Source organism: Cololabis saira, chromosome 20, assembly GCF_033807715.1.
Source record: "Cololabis saira isolate AMF1-May2022 chromosome 20, fColSai1.1, whole genome shotgun sequence".
NCBI lineage: Eukaryota > Metazoa > Chordata > Actinopteri > Beloniformes > Belonidae > Cololabis > Cololabis saira.
The window spans coordinates 26626483-26646345 of record NC_084606.1 but is presented as its reverse complement, the minus strand read 5'-3'; the positions used below and the strand labels follow the sequence as shown (position 1 = coordinate 26646345).

At 43.1% G+C, this 19863-nt stretch overlaps 2 protein-coding genes across 4 annotated transcripts in view; one reads left to right on the top strand and one right to left on the bottom strand.

The window, feature by feature from the left end:
• cct7 (chaperonin containing TCP1, subunit 7 (eta)) overlaps positions 1-2488 on the top strand; it is a 418707-nt gene extending 416219 nt beyond the window's left edge. For all 3 annotated transcript variants that reach the window (XM_061710845.1, XM_061710844.1, XM_061710843.1), the window contains exons 10-12: positions 284-416; positions 1474-1680; positions 1770-2488. In XM_061710845.1, the coding sequence (XP_061566829.1) occupies positions 284-416; positions 1474-1680; positions 1770-1997 (568 nt within the window). In that variant the 3' untranslated portion in view covers positions 1998-2488. The remainder of the gene's footprint in view (positions 1-283; positions 417-1473; positions 1681-1769) is intronic.
• On the bottom strand, positions 826-19406 carry hspa12b (heat shock protein 12B). Its single transcript, XM_061710842.1, has 14 exons — positions 19020-19406; positions 16558-16621; positions 16106-16191; positions 15567-15691; positions 15309-15495; positions 14857-14961; positions 14521-14637; positions 13070-13247; positions 8897-8983; positions 7595-7699; positions 7265-7523; positions 6284-6387; positions 4595-4785; positions 826-4508 (listed from the first exon to the last, which is right to left on the bottom strand). Exons 2-14 carry the CDS (start codon positions 16601-16603, stop codon positions 4023-4025), a joined length of 2076 nt encoding a protein of 691 aa, XP_061566826.1. The 5' UTR covers positions 16604-16621; positions 19020-19406; the 3' UTR covers positions 826-4022.
• Positions 19407-19863: the final 457 nt, after the last annotated feature.

The following is a 19863-nucleotide window of genomic DNA, read 5'->3' as shown; positions in this document are numbered from 1 at the left end:
AGACATTGTTGGGAAAGAAAAAATCTTTTTGAGCAAAAGAAGAGAAGACATCACATTAATGGGCATATTTACATAATATTTTTCTATTTTTTAAATTAAGCTGTTGGAGAATTTGGTTGCACTTTTTAAATTATGAGTTGGAAAATGATAGATGTTGCAGCTAAACTCTGTACAGGACTATTTCTGTTTTGAAATCTTCAGCTGTGGAATTTATTCATCGTTTAACTGTAAAATGCAGTAGTGGATCACAGAGTTGAGCTTTAATCGTTGTCTTTCGTGTTAGGTACAACTTCTTCAAGGGCTGCCCGAAGGCTAAAACGTGCACCATCATCCTGAGAGGTGGAGCGGAGCAGTTCACAGAAGAGACGGAGCGATCGCTGCACGATGCCATCATGATCGTGCGCAGAGCCATCAAGGTCAGTTGGGCAGCACCGTGTTTCACTGCTATAAGTCGTTGCTTGTTTGGTTTATAAAGATTTTAGGAAGCCTGGTCCACCTTTCGTATACCGATTTCCCCGGTGTCATGGTGGTCGAGCTTTGGGGCTCCATTTCAGAAGTATCCAGATACTGCCTACCGCTCTGCTCCGCCAACGATGCAGAGTTTATTTTGGTTCTTTTTCGCAACTGAACCGTGCCAATTTACAACGTTACGTTAAACACCTCGTATTTGACCTCAGGTGTCCTTTTTTTATAAAGATAACAGCAGGAGGACGAGACGCGGTGGGAAATGCCTTCAAACAGGCAGATTACTGATCTCAAAACTCGTAATCTCATGAATCCATCTGATCAGACGGTGCTTCTGGTGGCACCAGGTGCTGGGACCGCTGCGTTTCTGAGCTCCGCGGGTCCCAGTAGTTACATTTCCTTTCTGATGGATTTGTGTCTTTGTTTTAAACCTAACAAAGAAACTGGTCAGCTGACCAACTCTGCCTTCCAGGCTAAAGAGCCGGGGGGGACCCGGCCTTTGCAGAACCGGTCCTGGTTCTGGACCGAGCTGCTGCTGCACATACGCCTGGCTCCTTCTATGGCTGTTTTTTTAAATCTCATCTTAAAACAAATTTTTATTCACTAGCATTTAACTCACCATGATTATTTTATCTATGTGTTTTATGTTTTACGTTGTTCTGGTTTTTTTTTTTTTTTTTCCTTTCGCTTGTTCAGCACTTGGTCAGCTGTTGTTGTTTTTAAAGGGCTTTATAAATGAACTTGAACTTAAATCCAGCAGTTCTCTAACTTGGGGACGAGATGTGTGACAAAGGTTCATCCTTCACAACTTAAAAACGAAACTGGCCCCAAGATTTTTCCTGTGATCTATTACAGAACTTTAAACATTTATTAAAAGTTAAAAGTTCTGTAATTGTGGGGTCTTGCTCCAACAGCAGAAAATGTTTTCTTGAACTGTTTGTACGTTATCACATATTCAAAGTAAGTTGTTGTGCCTGCAGTAAAGACATTTTATGGTCTGTTTTGCAGAACGACTCCATCGTAGCAGGCGGCGGAGCCATAGAGATGGAGCTGTCCAAGTACCTGAGGGATTACTCCCGGACCATCCCTGGGAAGCAGCAGCTGCTGATCGGAGCGTACGCCAAGGCCCTGGAGATCATCCCCAGGCAGCTGTGCGACAACGCCGGCTTCGACGCCACCAACATCCTCAACAAACTGCGTGCAAAACACGCACAGGTAGAAGATTAAAAAGTCCAGATTCCACGCAGTCTTGATCCCCTCAAAGTGGGTTTTGATCTTCATGCACATCACCTCTTCCAACGCAGGGCGGCATGTGGTACGGTGTCGACATCAACAACGAGGACATCGCAGACAACTTCAAGGCCTGCGTCTGGGAGCCGTCCATCGTGCGCATCAACGCTCTGACGGCGGCGTCGGAGGCGGCCTGTCTCATCCTGTCGGTGGACGAGACCATCAAGAATCCCCGCAGCAGCATGGACGGGCCTCCGGGCGGCGGCCGGGGCCGAGGCCGCGGGAGACCCCACGCTCACTAACGGAGCAGGGAGTGGCCTTTAAATCCAAATGCTGCATTTAGCTTTGTTTGAATATCTGCATTTGGATTTAAATTGTCCGTCTTGTACGTGGATCCTGGATCATGGCAGGTGTAGATTGTTACACAAGGGGAGCAGTTCATAAACAAATTGAAGCCAGATTCCGTGGACTTTTTTTTTGTATTTTCAGTTTCCTTGCCTGTAGTTCTTCCTTACTGAAGCTTTCACCGGCCGACTTCTGTTTTAACATTTCAAGCACTGCGTCTCTCCGCCACCTCAGAGAGACGCTCGTGAGGTCTGAGCGAGCGACGTTACGTTCTGCCGTTGACTTCAGACGGCTGTCTCTGACCTGACGGTGTGGCTCAGTTACTTCAACTCTTGTTAAGTGTGGAAAATAAAGCACTGATAAACCCCAACCATCTGCTGGTACCGCTGTCTCACTATTGTGTATTTATTGGACCGTTCTTATAAATAAAGTCACAGCTGAAATCACACTGATCGTTGTTCTTGACGGTGTTTTTAATTGTCTGGACTGTGAAGGAAATGCAACTTAAGCATGTTAGAAAATGTGCTCACAGATGGGGGTTTTTTCCTACCCTTTATAAAAACTCAAGTCAGAAAGCTCCCAAGAGATGTGTTCAAATGAAACAAGGCCCTGATTTAACATGTAGACCTCAAGTTAAAATGGAGGAAAGAGCAGCTGAACTATCTGGGAGGCTCCCGACTCATGTGACATGTTTACCTCAGACCTCGTCATGTGTTTTCTATAGGAGGGATGGATTTTACCTGAGACAGCTTTAGTTTTCACATTCACAGAAATCTGTTTAAGAAATTGAGTTACTGTACCGACTGTAGAAGTCATGATTTTTAACTTTTATACTGATTTTCTTTGAATAATCCTTGAAATGTGACATGGCAGAAGTCTTGAGAGAAATTTCCTAAAAGTTGTTGGCAGTATTCCCACAAGACCAGCCTGGCACGAGCTCTTTCATGTGGGAAAAGTGTCTGAACTTCCTGCTGGTATGTGAAGGACACAGGACTTAACATCTCATCTTTTATTTACTGTAAGAAGAGTTCATGTAAATCAGGGTTCAGATGACAGTATTTTGCTTAATTCCCTTTTTTATTTTGGTGAAGCTTTGAGCTGTTAACATTGGAGTACCTTAACAGGTAGAGACCCAAATAGATCCCCTTGGAAGCTGAATGAGACAAACAAAAAACCCCCACTAAATTTAAATCAGGTGGCTACCGGTGCATTTACAAACAAGTACTGATATTTGTGTAAGGAGGAAGCTGCTGTATCAAATAATAAAGATTCAATATTAACATTATACAAAACAAAAATCCCCAATGAAGATAAACACAAAGGTTACACAGTGACTTTAACATATTAAACTGTTAAAATACCACAATCACTTCCACCACAGACTGTTTTGATTGTCTTGTAGTTCAGTCTTTTCGCCACCAGGTGGCGGGCTACCATGGCAGAGAAACTGGCACTGCACGTGGATGGAAAAACGGGATTTAAACGAGGTATTAGTGATTATTGTTGGCAAAAGTTTCTGAATTTAACAATGAGCATTAGTGAGTTTCACTCTATATACTGTGTAAGGTAGTCTTTTTATGTAAAACTGTTACCGTAACAGTTCACACGTGCAAGGACGAAATCTGTGAAGGATTTGTTGGTGGCAGCTGCAGCCTGCATCAGTGTTTCTGTTTCCTTAAAGAGTTTCTGCGCAGGAAATGCTGCTGAAAGCTCAACAGAGTGACTTGAGTAACTTCGGACTTGATGCAAAACATCACTTCCTGTTTTGGGAGCGGGGAGAGCTCTGCCCTTCCACCGAGGAGATCCTCCGAGGGGTCGTGACCTTTTCTGCTGCACTGATTAAACGTGAGGCACTAATGTCTGAATGATGAATGCAGTGTAGTCCACTCCCAAGGTAAAAACCTTTTTTTTGTGTGAAAATTATCAGTCTCTGAATCAGTTGTGTGTGTTTCCAAGTCTGCGTCTGCCCTTCCTGCTCCTCCTCAGTTGGAGAGGAAGTCTATGGAGGCTCGGACGGAGCGGTTAGACATGACGTCAACGGCGGTGACTTTAATCTCCGTGTCTCCAAACTGCATGGTAGCTCTGATCTCCCTCCTCTCGGGGCCGGCCCCCCCGGCCCCTGCTGCCGCCCCGCCCACGGCTCCCGGGGCCGGTAACGGCTCCGGTAGGTCCAACGTTATGGTCCCGCACTTCCTGACGCCGGCATCGGAGATGTACGTGACGTCGTCCGTGGCGCTGCAGTAGATGTTGATGATGATCTTCCGCTGGCCCACCCGGGCGGGCGTGTAGCTCCGTCTCACCACCTCCCCCAGGGCCACCGACTGGTCCACGGACACGAAGCGGTCCAGGATGTCCGTGCACCACTCGCGTCCATCTTTGATGAGGAGTTTATCCCGAGGATGCCGTCCCGCCACGAAGCGGTTCAGGACGCCAACGCCGTAGGTCAAAGGGCACCGTCGCACTCGGACCTGTTGGGGAAAAACGTTGTTACGTTACGTGTCAAAGTCTGGCAAAGTCTGGAATCTGACACGGACTGGGAGTCCTGACTCCTCACCACGGTGGGATCCAGTCCGAAGAGCACGGCGCCCTTCAGGATGGTCAGACCCACGTCGTGGGGAATGATGATGCGGCACGTCCTCCCCAGGGCTTTCTGCACCGCTTTCTGCAGCATGGGGGACTCGGCGAACCCCCCAACCAAGAAGAGGAAGCGAACACCGTGCACCTCCGGCTTCACCATCAACTCCTCTGTCAGAAGAAGGAAGAGGACCTTTAATCATATGTAACTGAGGACTAATGGCTCGGCTCCCTTCATAAAAACCTTTTTTTTATCGTTTTTTTTGGTCCTCTCAGACCAGAAAAGCTGCACACCGGAGAACCGGTCCACCACTGGAATGTGGCTAATTCAAAACAGATACTCTGCATTTTTCTGCTCGATTTCTCCGTCAAGAAGTAAAGAGACCAAACCCCAAAATGTAGGTCAAAAACGTCCACTGCACTGGTTCTGACTGACGGTCTGCTGCTCAGAATCAGAATCAGAATAAGCTTTATTAGCCAAGTATGAACATGCCAGACAGGGAATTTGACTCCGGTTGTTTCGCTCACTGAACCCAGATTTAAATAGTTGCAAACAGTAAACAGACAAATGGCTCTTATTAACATATATACAATTTAAAAAAAAGTGAAAGGTGCAGCAGTATGAGGTAGACATGGTTAATGAAAGGTGCATTGTTACAGCATATGATTGTGTTTATTATTATTATTATTATTATTATTGCACAGTGATTGATTACCCTGAAACTCTATGAGTGATGAGAGTTCATCACAGCAACAATCGAGCAACAATCGACTGTGGCTGCGCTCTCGCAGGGTTTGGTCCATTACCAGCAGCCGACTGACATGCATTGCCTGAACTTACTCAGGAGTTAAGGATTCGTGGTTTGAGCAGCAGATCATCCTGTAAGGTCGGCCGCTGAAATAGTTTGAGGCTGGTTTCTGGAACTTGCTCTAGTCAACATTATAAGTAACTATGTATTTGGTCACAACACATTCACCACTCAACTCAGCAGACTAACGATGACGTTGTGGTATTCATGGAGCCTTTATGTAACAGAGGAAAACAGAGCCCTTGACTTGCATAACAACTGCTCGTCTGCTGTTTTGTCACTTTAGTTTTCTTTGGAGTCGGAGAACAAAGTTCTCAAGTCATCTGGACTTCTCAGAAGTTGCCTTTCGAAAGCTGGCCACAATGTTACTGTCTCAGTAACGTCAGTGTACGCAGGCAGCGGCAAGCAAGTCTCATCACTGAAAAGGCCCACTGTACAAAAGGAGGAAAAAAAACCACAGCATTCACTGATAATTTAGCATCTTGATGATCAGGTGAACTTCTGAGCTGCTGGTGCCCACCGAGCGCTCAAGGCTTTTTGTAAACACAAATAACTCAAGTTATTTTCTTCTCTTATTCTCAATTCTTCTCTTCTATGATCTTTGGTCAAATATATATGATACTGTGCTTGTTGTTGAGTTCTGTCCACATGTGGTCTCTAATTAACGCAATTTCATAATTTTAAGGGTGAATAGTTCCCCTTTATTTTAAAACCCAAAGGTCCAACTAATGCGGGTAGATGTATGGCAGTGGGGTCCGTTTTCGGTTTTCTTGTGGTTTATGTTACAGAAAATACTAAATTTAATTGATGATTTAGAAGAGAATTAAATGACAATTTAATTACAATTTAGTCACTCTTACCGATGTGTTTGACTATGTTGATGATGGTTGGCTGGAAGAGCTCGTTCATGGCCTCCTGCGTCAGCCGCAGCATCCCCTGGGAGGACCACTTCACTATGTTCATACTGACACACACACATGGAGACAGTAGCATTGTTACAGACAGTACTCGAATTGAGGGGGGATGAGGGGGGATGGCATCCCCCCTGAAATAAAAATGGCCAAAATCATCCCCCCAGTAAAACTGCCATCCCTCCTTTCCACCCCTTATGTCATTTCATCAATGAATGTGGTTTTACTGCTATTTCAACATTTAGAGTCATCACCAGAAAAATAACTTATTTGACAATTTTCACCTGTTTCAAGTAAATTTTATAAAGTAGGAAAAACTGAAATAAGTAGGAAAATCTACCAGTGGGACAAGATTTATCTTCTCATTACAAGCAAAAAAATCTTGTTCCACTGGCAGATTTTTCTACTTATTTGTATTTCAAGTGAAAATCTACTTGAAACAGGTGAAAATTGTTGTTTTTTCCAGTGATGACTCTTGTTTTAAGTGTAATGAGATTTTTTTTACTAAAATGAGACATTTTAACTAGAAATAAGACAAATATTCTTGTTAAGATTTTGAGTTTTTGCAGTGATCCATTTTACTTATCCTGTGAAGGACAGAGTCATATTGATAAGTTCAGAAAACTATTTTTTATTGTTGTGTTTTGTTGTATTTGATGTAAGCCCAGTGGATATTTAAAGCTTACAGAAGGCTGCATTTAACTGCTGCTATGTCATTCCTGCAGTATTTCTGCAGGTGTTTTGGTCAGTGCTATTATTTGTAATATATTATATTATTTGTAATCAGCTCAAATTATCTGTCCCCATATGATAAAATCCACCATCCCCCCTGATTCTTTTTTACAACTCGAGTACTGGTTACAGATATAAAAAAAACAATATTCTCAAACAATACTGCTCAAACAAGCCGCCACCACTCGCCCCACTCACTTGCTCCTCCTCAGGGCGGCCTCCACGCTCTGCCCCCTGTGTCTCTTGTAGAAGTCGATGAAAGAGAAAGGCAGGGAGATGTTGAGGGCGTTGGCTCTGCCCGGCGACGCGGTCCGTTTCCTGGCCTCGAACGCGATGGTGAGGTCCACCCAGGCCGCGGGCCGCTTGGCTTTGAAGCTCTGGATGAAGTCCTCGCCAAAGATCTGGCACAGCATGGCCTCGAAGGCCAGGTCTACGCCGACGGCGCCGTAGGGGCCGCCTGGGGGAAACCCGGCAGCTTTGGAAGTGGTTCGTGTTTATTTACCGGCAGATTGTAAGAAAATGCCATACCTGACGCCTTGTAGAGCTCCTTCAGTGTTCCCTGTGGCTGCTCGATCTGATGCACCGTCAGGTCGACGGTTCCCCCACCGCAGTCGGCAACAACATACTTGTCACCTGTAGACAAAAACAAACAGGTTTTAGTTTTTATTCTCTGTCTTGGAGAGATCTAATCTTATTCAGCTTCTCAGCTTGATTTTAGAGACGGAAATATCTGAGACGTAGTATAGTAAGACTGGACTCGTCATTTTGGTGGAAGTGTCCTGCTTCCTGTCGTGTTTGTGTATCTGCGCGTGTTAGCAGCTTTTAACCAAATCCTCTAAGACATAAACACCCTCCAGCGCTGCCTAATGACTGCTGGTGTGTGTTTATGATACACCGGGAGATAAGGCTTGGTTTCGGTGTAATCTGCCCGGATTTACCTGACCGCACTCTAAACACAAGCGGGCCGCGGAAGTGAGGGAGAGAGACAGAGGAATAAAAGGAACGGATGTGCTCGGATATGAAAAATGAAACGCAGGAGAGAAAAGAGGGTTGGTAATATGTGTGCATATTTACAGCACAGAGGCAGAGTCCCATGGGCTGGGTCCTTCCTGTGTGTGTGTGTGTGTGTGTGTGTGCGTGTGTGTGTGTGTGTGTGCGGACAGGAAAGACAGCCGAGAGGGTCGGCAGGGCCGTGGAGCTCCTCGAACTGTTGTCATGGTTCAACAGAAAGAAGCAGCCGTCTACAAACCCAGCAGAGCGGCTGAGGTCAACTCTAATTCCTCCACCACTACGAGCAAGAGCCTATCAGGTGGTTCAGTTCATGGTCGGGTTCCTGTCGGGTCAAATCATTTGAATAAATGCACACTTGCAGCCCACTTTGACGAAGTATGTCAAATTGATTGACAGACTGAGTAAACTTTTTAGAAGCTTCTAGAAACGTATGAAGAGGGTCTAACTAAACAGTGGAGTAGTTGCCTGCACCAGGCTCCATAATATTGAGACATCACGATGTTTGATCAGCGGTGACGTGTCGTAAACTTGGGAGCCGCTGCAGCAACCACAACATCTGGCTGTTTAGTCATCACTTATTTTTGTTTCCCCCCATGAATTCGTTAAATCATTAAATTTATGGATGTGATTTGGATATGGATTAAAATGGATGTGATGGACGAGGACTAAAGTCACTGCAGCTGTGTATGTGTCTTCACCAGCGTGTAGTCAACGAGCCGGGGTTGTAGGTCACGATAATCAATATCATCCACATGATACGCACGCACGCACGCACGCACGCACGCACGCACGCACGCACGCACGCACGCACACACTTACCGGTCTGCAGCTCTGACCACAACTCTCCAGTGCCACTCTCAACCAGGAAGGTCCTGCTGTGTCTGGATCGTCTCAGCTGCTCCCTCGCTGCATCAAACACACAATTAATGTTAATAATATACATTTTCTTCACTGGGACTGTGTGACGGTTCCTGTTTGCCGTGTTCAGACAAAACATAGTCAAACTTTATCTTCTTTTGATACATTTTGCAGAGAGATTTCCCATTTTTACGATGAAGCGATATGTGAGAACAAAGACTCCACCTTTGTCTCTAAAGATCAACAATGAAAAAGCTTTACTTTCTTTTGTTCATATAAGAGCAAAACTTTGCATTTGTGGTTTGATTTAGAAACAGTTTCTTGCCAGACGAGAGTCACAGCAGGTTAGCGGACAGCGACAAAATTAACATTTTCATTTGTTACAAACTAACAGGTAACCCTGAAAAATGATTCACATTTTTAAAAGGTCTTTTTAACAACAGACTTGATGCTCGTGGCCTAAAGTTGGCTAATCAAATGATATAACTGATGTTCTTATCTCACTAGTGAATATGGTAACCCATGACAACGCTCTCAATTGTAAACATGATGGAAAACAGATTTGAGCTGCTATTCATCCATATTTTTCCTGGGGGTGAAAGGAAATTAGAGATCAATACCTCACATTAATAGCTGCATGTGGACCCAAGTTACTGTTAAGTCACATATTTCCATAAATATGTAACGATGATTGCAGATTTAATACACATACTTGGTGTTCTTTAAACGTTAATTTGACTTTATTGCACATTTATTGCAAATTGAGTCATGGTGCAGGAGTTTGGAAGTACGCTACGCAGCTGCAAGCACTCAGTCGTCACGTTGTCACCTCGTTTTAACAACTCACGCTCTGCTGGCCTCCAAGTGTTTGTTTTCTTGTCTCTGTGTAAACAGACCTAATGTTCACTCAGAACTTGAGTGTTGCATTGATTCTCAATCAGTAAAAGATTTCAGCCAAATGACGATAAGTGATTTTAAAGGAAACATTTAACATAAAAAAAAAATAAAAAAAAAGGGTCATTGCACAAAAGTTCATGACATTTATGATGAATCCAAACATAAATATTCGGATCCAAGTAAAACAAAAACGACACAAGGTCATGGAGTTTTTGCAAGACAAAGAACGATCTCAGATTTCAACTTTGTATTTGCTCTTGAGATGTAAACCGTGCGAGCGGCAGACTGAGCGCGTGGACCGAGGGCCAAGACAAACTCGGCGGGGTCAGACGCAGCGGGCAGGAACAGGACATGCGTGTTCCACAGAGCAGATGCTCTCATAGCCCAAGTGAGGCTTCAGAAACCGTGCGCTTGACCTCGGTGTAGATTGTGGAACTGAGAAACTGAAGACGTGGTCCTGATTAGAAGCAAAAGTGCTTATTTAACCAGTTTCAACTGTGAGAACAAAGAAACAGAAAAGGGATAATCTGAGACGATTGCATGCCTACTAAGCAACGCCATCCTGAAAGCAGAGGCCTGACGCAGGAGGTAATGCATGTGTGTGTGTGTGTGCATGTGTGTGTGTTTGCCTGGTAAATGAAGCCGAACAAAGACCTCCACAGTCATACGAGTCTTGATTTCACATTTGCCTTTGTGTTTGTTCGTGATGATGAGAGGAACATGAGTCTGGAAACCATTTACATGAAGCAGCAGAAGAGAAAATGTACGTGTGTGTTTCTGTGTGTGTGTGTGTGTGTGTGTGTGTGTGTACTTTAATGACTCCCTGGTGCGATCTTTGGAGAGAAGAAAAGCTAAACATAGAAAAACATTTGTGAGTCCCACAAAGACCTTGGAAACGTGTTGAACTTGCAAAGAAAAGCGCGATTTTAAGAGAGAAAATGCAGAGAAGAGAAAAAAAGAAGGAGTGAATGAGAGGGAGAGTGACAGGCGGGCCAGGAGGGGGTGAGATCATAGTCTCACTGCACCTTTTTCCAATTACAATATCCTGTGTTTGGAGTGTGTGAATGTTCTTTGTGTGCGTCTCTGTGTGCGACTGCGTATGTGTAAGTGGGGCTTTGAAGGGACTTCAGAGTCCGTGTTCGCTCACTGAATTATGCATCAGGCTCTTTGTTCCCCATATTGAAATCACTTTTGTTCTTTGTTGCACTTGAAAAACATTTTTAGTCCTGCAAACAAACATTTTGTCATTTGCATGCAGGTTGGCTGCAGGCATGCAAGCGTAAATAACACTATTCATTTACTCTTAATTACGTTGTATATAAATTCTTAAATTGCTCTTCAGCTCAAAACCTTTTAAATGTTAATTCCAGTTTTAAATCTTGTTTTCTTCTTTTTTAAATATGCAATGGTCACAAATTCATTTCAGGATCTTCCAAGAATGTCAGCACCTTTTGGCCGATGGTTTAGCTGTTTCTAATCAGTCCACTGTCTGCTATAATGTAACTTTTAACCTCTTTTTAATCAGCTTTTTCTCTGTTAAAATCTTAAAATCTACAAGACTGATTGTCATGGAATTTGGTGGCGAAGTGGAGAATAGGAAATGAATAAGTAAGTAATGTTTATTCATATAGCACCTTTCACAGACGCCAGTCATGAAGGGTTTCACATCAAAAATATAACAATAAAAAAAAAGCAATGAAAACTACAAAAACAAACCAAAGTGGTAAAAAGAATTTTAAAAAACACATAATAAATTTTACTTAAAAGTCTGTATGAATAGAAATGTTTTTTAAAAGATAGAAGTTGGACTTAGCCCACTTTTCAACGATGCAAAAAAACGTCAGATAAAGCCCTGTTAAAGACGACCAGTCCACCAGTTTCTGCATTTTCTAAAATCTTTGGTACCGGTATATTAGATTTCATATCATATTTAAAACTTGCCAATTTTCATCAAAATTCCAGGGATTTTCTTCAAATCAAATCATAAATTATATATAGATTTTAACTTTCCAGATTTCATCCTTTTGTCATAGCTCTGGATGCACTAATTGCTTGGGAGATGATTTTTTACTTTTCAACACGGTACCAGTGACGAGCAGATGATGCGTCCTGATATCCAATACTTTTCCCATCAAGTGAATGCATCATGAGCACAAATGCAGTTTGTGTTATGAGACAAAGTCGGATTTGTAAAATCATTGATTTCTGTCTCATTTGTACCATCGAGAGACTTTGATTAGTCACAAATACACTTAATTCACACACTCAGCATCCTATTTATAAGGATAAGATTTTGTACGTTCAGGGTTGCTGTAATTACACAATCTATGATCAACCTGATCATTGTTTATAAAGGCACTACTTCTGGAGGTCCTGGAGCTGCCAAAAGCATCTCATCCTGTCATGTAGGCAAAAATATGTTTTGTAAAGATATGAACCCTCAATGCTGCAGAAGAGGCCCATCAGGGCTGCAAATCAGACTTCATATTCCTAATGAAGTTTAAACCAAACACTGCATTAGTTATGGTCTCAAAAGTCTGAATGTTTAGATAATCTCAAGCTAGTTCACCTTTAGGGAAGCATGCAGCAGAAATGCAAGCCTGTGCTCTTTTACAGCAGTCGTTAACGTCTTATCAAATGTTTTAAGTACGGAAAATTGTAGGTCTTACTGGAGAGCAAGATCTAATCTATAGTTTCTAATCCTGAGCTCCACTGCACTGATTAATCATGTGGGAGAGTTTCATGCCACTGAAATGCTCCAACTGCCAGAACGGTGCAATTATACTGGAAAACATGCACATGCTGCTACAAAACACCCAACCTAACTGAAGAGCTTAGAAAGCAGCTCAATGTTTCAGGCAAGTTAATTAAAGAGATACATGCAGAATGTTCTCCTCTTCATGGGGATTCAGCAGTTTGTTTCCAAACTGCATTTGTCTCCTTTCTCCCTCAGATGTGTCCATGTCTCTGCTTCTCTGCTCCACATGAAACACATGTGAATCTTCCGCTGACGCACACACGCGGCCGCGGAGTCATTTCAGGCGAAAACACGGGAGGTCACTGAGGTCAGACTTCTGCCCTCAGCGTTCTCCGTCTCGGTTTGTTTTCTCTCAGATGTGCACGGATCTGCCCTTTACCAACCCCTCGATCCCCGACTGAATCCAAACAGCACGTCCAGGAATACATGGTTTCATTATTTATGCACATTTTTATGCAAAAGAAAGGAAAACCTTGTACCTTGTCTGAAGCTGGAGTCGAAGGGACGGGACCCGGCCAGATCCAGGCCGTTTGTGATTGGCTGCATGCTCAGGTCAATCACCTGGTGGAGGCGGAGCTTGCGGCAGTAAATAGATGCTGCTTCTGGCTCCAGAGCGATGAGCAGCTGCTCGGGGCAGTCTGGGGACACCAGTCCGGCCTGGCCGAGTCAGAGGAAACACACAGCCTTCAGCTGGAGAGAAAACTAAACTTATACTACCCTGAAACACGTGTTCTGTTTCCCTTGAAACAAGAAACTAATAAAAATGAACAATTAAGAGGAAACACTGTGAGGGATCCAAAAAGAAAAACTGACAAAAAAAAGAGATTAGTTAGTATTTATGTTCTCAGGTCAAACGTTATCTTGTTTATCGTGATTAAAATGCCAGAAAAGCAAAATGTCATGAAGCATATTTCAAGATGACATTTGGGATGACAGCAGCATCATTTGTGGAGGTCAACTGTAAAAAATAAGAGAGGAGGAGAAACTCAAGGAGCAACACTTTCGATGAAGAACAGCTGTGCTGCATAAACATTCAGAGAAACCTAAATACAGAGCGAAGGATGCAGATAACGTGACATATGTGAGAGATTCTTTATTGGGATGAACCAAATGGGGGCGGGGACGTCTGTAAACACTAGTCTCAATGAATTGGGGGTACAGTAAGGTCGATGTAAAGATGTCTGTGTGCAAGTGTGAGTGAGTGCAGGGCGGGGGCCTGATCTCAACTTCCCGTGTTTGTACGCCGGTCTCCCTTATTGTTCAGTCCTAATGACATCATCACCTCCAGGAAGCACACACGCCCCAACAACTTCAAGCCCGGAGCCAGTGAGCGAGTGTGTTTGCGCATGTTATCAGCACACATGTGAAAGTGTGTTCGTTTTGACCGTTCGTGCACTTACCAGTGTGGGAGAGTGGGAGATGATGGATAATATTCAAGAATTTAACCTGTGTGTGCATGTTTGTGGAAATCAAAACATGAGTTTTAGGGTAAAAGGTTGTGCAGAGGTTCCCGTGAACACTTTGTGTAGATGTCACATAAAAGACCTTCTGTGGGAAATTTAATCAGGGAGTTGTTATCTTCTGGTGTACTTTCCTTTTTCTCTGCCACTCCACTCGCATGCATGCACACTAACCGGCTGTGCAGCGACGATGAAAAAGTTACAAGTTTGATAAGTGCAATAAAGAGCTTGTTGAAATTTGATGCATGTCGTGTCCCCTGGCGAGTGAATTCATGCTGCATGTTCGGAGATGGACACTTGGTTTCAGGGATGTGACAGAGAGCAAGCTTCCCACACTAAACATTTTCTTTTACTTTGAAGAACAGTTTGAGCTGGCCTGACATCCCAACAGGTCTGCAGGAGACATTACAAATCTCTCTGTATTCCTGGGTGCAGGTTTAAACCAGGTGAATGAATGTGTGTTATCCTACCAGGTAGGAAGCCTCTCTCATAAACTGTTTGGCAGGTTGTCTCCATACAGCCGGGACGGTAATCACCCATCTGATCTCCTCTCCCTCCAGTACTGACGATGACTGGTCCTTCACCTCCTGAAAAAAAGAAACCAAATGCCACTTTTTTTATGGTAAAATGTTCACCTACACGATGTTGAAAGACAACACAACATAAGGGTGTTGTGGGAAACCCTCCGTAAGCTACGCTGTGATGGAAATCTTGAGTCGTTACACGTTATGTACTCTCGTACTCTCATATGTATCTCTGGATATGTGAACAAATGTGTTTTGTTGTACCACAGTGATATGATGTACCTTTAAAGCATGTTCTCTGAAGAAGCGAAGGGCATGTGCAAACACCTCGATGGCCCTGACCCTCCGACCATTGACTGCCTCCAGCTCCGTCTCCATGCTGAGGTCCTGCAGCAAAGACAGCGGCAACTGCTGAAACCTAAACGATTAAACTCAGAGTAACACCAGATGGGGAAAAAAAGAGAAAATCTAAACCACCTTTTTCACCTCAGGGTTGGCTCCAGCTTTCATGAAGCATGGGAACAACACACGTATCAGTTTCATTATTAATATTGATGGATGCTGAGGACTGTAATTCAATGAGACATTAGGTTTAAGATATTTATTTATTAATTCAAAGACGGAGTCACAGACTCAGACAGAGTCGTGTGCAGCTGTGCTGTAGTTGTGACTGAGGTGCAGATTGATAAAACCATGTCAATCAAAGTCACTGTGACTAGTGAAAGATGTCTTACGCTCGTGCTGTGGATCTTCATCTTGAATTTGTCAAAGTAGAGCCAGTGCCGGGCCTCCTCTGGATCTAGATCGTGGTAGAAATCCCTCGCTGCGAAGCCAAAGCTGTGGAACCGCAGCTCCGGAGTCAGCAGAAGACAGGTGGGGCTCTTCTGGTTGGCGACTCCGGGGTCGCCGCCCTCCCACCGCCTGCGTGGATTCATCACGGTCAAGGACGGCAAAGGACAAGCACAGAGTAGGACTGAACAGGACACTCTTACTTCATCATGTGTATGGCCTCAGAGTCTTGTGTGAAGCTGAAAGCGTAGCCGCTGGAGGTCGTCCCAAAGTCTATCGCCACGACAACCGAGAACGGACACTGCATCCTGGGCCTGACCTCCACCCTCTACGACAGACAGTTGAATTCAGCACTTTCAGGCACACATTTCCATTTAAAAGCGTCATAGCGTGAATAAATTGTCATCTCCGTCAGTAAAGGACGCTGATTTCTGCAGGTACAAGAGTCCATGAGTGGAAACGGTAGCGATCAGAATTATAAATAAAACAACAAAGCTGTGAATAGACCTCCATATAATCATGGGATTCTCTCCTCCCTCAGTACTCCCTAAACTTGGTACAAACCTGTTTGGCTGCATATTTCTTTGCCACAAATTGTAGTCCTTCACAAGTACTTATTTTGGTCTGTTCCTCGCTTTAAACGCTATGTTTAAGTCTTATTATAAACCACTAATAACAGAAGTTCATGGGTTTGGGATAGGTTTCATCTCAAAGTGGATGTGTGGGGTTTCGGTGGAGTTACCGGGGAGGGAGAAGGTGTGAGGGGCATGATGCTGCAGTCGTTTCTGGCCGTGGCAGGAGAAGACGGAGGGGTGGACACATTCTCACCTGAAAAAACAAAAATATGCATATATGGAGAAAATCACAATAAATGGATTCACATATAGCTATGTCCTTAAAAAACAAAATATAAAAATACATGGAATTAAATTCAACATAATTACGAGGACAGTCACAGGAAGAGTATCTCTGTTGTTAGTTACAAACATACATGCAAAACAATCTATTTATATTTTTCCCAATAGAAATCAGCGATTTGGGTTGTAAACACGCTTGAGCCGGACCTCTTTGGATGCCAGGCTGGACTGTAAACACCCGGGATGTTATTGGAATCCGTGGTGAGTAATTTCCCTAACAGGGAGATGGACACGGCGAGGTCAGCAGCATGTCAACATTCCTGTGCATGCGTCTTACCCGGTATCTGCAGGTTACTGGGATCCGGCTGCAGCTCGTCAGCCATCTTTACCGGAGCCAGGATCTGCAGAAAATCACATTTACTCCAACGTCACGCCTCGACAATTGTTCGTTCGGAAAAGACAGCTTTGCACAAAAAAATAAGAGAAAACAGGGCTTGTAAACTGATTCTTATGTACACCTCCAGCTCAGGGTTATTATGTATTCTCATGAGGTCTTGTTCTGTTCTTTTTTTGTTTAATTCCTCAAAAATTAATAGATGAACTTGCATGAGAATTTTTACAAGCGGTAGAGCTGTTTTGGGTTTGTGTTTCCGGCTACTGGCGTGTTTTTGTTGATATTTAGTCTCTTTTTTTTAAAGATCTGTTTTGGTTTTCTTCTAAGAGAAAAACTAATTAGTTGCTGAATGTTTAAACTTCGGCGCTCACTGGTAAATAGGGTGAATCAATCTTTCTGCTGTTACCAGGAACAAGACTGACGCAAGCACAGAATAAGATTTATATCAGATAAGTCCATGCGTGATCCAGTGTTAACTTTAACTACAAACATGAACAAATAAATAAACATCAAGACTTTAAGGTTTGTGAATGATTTGAAAGTCCCACTTTTGTCTCTCATGCACTATTTTCCTCATAAAAGACATCGATTTACACACATCATTCAGATTTTTGACCCAATGGACCCTTTCAAGGGATCAGTTTGATGTGTCAGCAAAGAAAAAGCACAGGATTAATTAATTCATAATTTAATATTGGCTCAGCTGTGTCAGGGTCATGGAGCTTTGTTGACTCAGGTACACTCCCGTGCAGCCCTTTCCTTACTTTTGTACCGGTACTCCTCCACAAGAGCAAGGGCTTATCACTCTCCATTTCAGGTTTCATGACTAGTTTCACTTGCAAAGTCACAGTATTGTATTGCAGGTTTAATCTTATCACAAAAGTGCTCCCATGGTATGTAAAATGTGATTCTCTGTGCGCACTTTTGAAGCTTCGGCCTACTAGGTAACAAACACCCTCCAACCAGCGTTTACAACAACTACAGCTCTGCGGCTGAACGTTAAAACCCCCCAACTGAGGAACTTCTCATGTGCCAAAATCTGCTCGCAACAGGCAGCTTTTCATACATCTACTAATCATAAAGTTGTCCAAACGCCCATAAAACTATGAAATTCTTACACAACATTGCAACTGTACAAAGCAGCAGAGTTACAGTTGATCAAATTGAAATAAAGGGACTTCACTACAACCTACGCATATGACCTTTACAGACCACAGGACTGAGCTATAACCATCTTAAATGACTTTTTAACGAGACCAGATTACTGACAGTTATGGCAAAACATAATTTCCCTTCGGTGCATAAGAAAGCATTATTGAGCTGAACAGTAGTGCTCCTTGAATTCCATTACAAAGTGAGAACAGGATTTTCAAAGAAACTAAAGTTGCTCTCTATTTCAACTCCAAGTTAATTTATATTTTATTTTTTTTACACTAAAAAAACAATTGTGACTAAAATGTGCCAAAAAAAAAAATTATCTTGAGTATGATAGAAAAGTTGGCAACTGTCACTCAAAACCCATCACCATAGCAACCCATCCCTGTCACTTAAAGGTCATCACGGCTGATGGACATTTGAAAATCTGCAGCTTCCCTCATGTCTAATATAAAAGTCATGTATGTGTGTGTGAGAGTAGTTTATTTCATTTTATTTTATTTCAATTAACATAATATCCACCGTTTGTAACGGCAGTAAAGTCAAACTAACTAAGCTGAAGAGTTCTCAGGAACAAAGATTTCTTTCTTGTTAGCGCTCTGTGAGTTGCACAAATGGGTAATGACATCACACGTTAGTTTGACATCCTTTCTTTGCACACATGCAACATCTGTATTCATTTATTCAAGCATGCAGCCCAGGGATATATATATATATATATATATATATATATATATATATATATATATATATATATATATGTATATGTGGTGCATGTGCATCATCAGTTTTCTGTCCTAGCTGTGGCGACCGTCTGATGATAAAACCAGAGAGGAGATGAAACTGCACGTGCTTCCTCTCCAAACTTTCTTTCTTTCTCTTTAATCTCTTTCATCTTCTGTTCATGCTCAGTGTGCAGTGGCTTGTCTGGCTGATTTATAGCTGTCAGCTTTTGCTTACCTGCTACATCCCTGAACTCTGGCACAGAATCAGCAGAGCAACAGATCAGCTCGAGACGCACAGAGACGTCCACTTTCATTCACAATCAACAACAGAGCTCTTATCAAAGAGAAACTAATAAATATCAGCTAGTGATCGTCCCTGGTCTCCTTTGACAAAATCAGTTTATTTTTTAGAGCGAAATAAGAAAGAACTGGGTGTTATTACATTCCTGTTTCCATTTACCAAAACACTCAACCTTGATAAGCAACCGCTTGATCATTAGAAAACTATTTTTGAGCTCAACTTACCCCTTTAAGTGCTGGTTCCTTCACTCTGGAACTGCTGTGCTGGAGCACAAAGGTTTTCCCAAACTCTGGACTTCTACAAACTTGCAATCTGCCTCCAGAGAGAAAGAGAGATGGAGAGAAGAAAGACTGCAGGGAACTGCAGTTGGATACAAGATGATGCTTTTCTAGAAATCTCCTGCCAAAGTTGTAAAAGTTTCCCAGCAGATTTAAAAAAAAGCAAAAACTAGAATTCCCGAATCAGGAAAGAGGTCTGTGTCAAATAACGTGCAGGAGGGGAAATGTGAATGGGTCTGCAGCCGAGCGCTCCGTGTCTCTGCTCTGCAGAGGAATGTCAGAGAAAAGAGGTGACACACACACATACACACGTACACACACATGTACACGCACACAGAAACGTACGAGTTGCAGGAGTGGGAGGGCTGTGACAGCACATGGGGGGGGGTACTGAGGGATTTACCTCACCGGGAAACAGCTCCGTGTAAGCTGGAGACTGAGGGTGGAGTGATCTTGGCAGGCGGTGTACCCCAATCCAGTCAACTCTCACTCTCCCTTCCCTCCCACTTCTCCACATCCACTCGTCCTCTGTTTAATCAGCTCTTCCTCTGTGCTGTTATCTTCTTCAATGTCTTCTTACAACCAGTTGTCACTTTTTCTATTCTTTTAAAATCCCTTAGTCTTCATTTCTTCACCTTTTCTTGAAATTCTTGCAGCCTTCTTAATGTCTCAGATTTTAAACCTGGGCTTCACGCTGTAATATCTGTAGTTAAGAACGCTTGGTAACTTTAGGAAGCATTTACTTTTTGTTTGATTCGTTCAATCAGCTGACTTTGGATAAAGCAAGAAA

Bases quoted from the DNA above. Each gene is read 5' to 3' on its own strand.
- hspa12b (XM_061710842.1), bottom strand. From the start codon at position 16,603: ATGGCTGACGAGCTGCAGCCGGATCCCAGTAACCTGCAGATACCGG. The intron at 7,524-7,594 runs GTATGGCATTTT...GGTTTCCCCCAG, and splicing joins GGAGCTCTACAAGGCGTCAG to GCGGCCCCTACGGCGCCGTC. The intron at 4,786-6,283 runs GTAAGAGTGACT...TTCTTCTGACAG, and splicing joins CAACATAGTCAAACACATCG to AGGAGTTGATGGTGAAGCCG.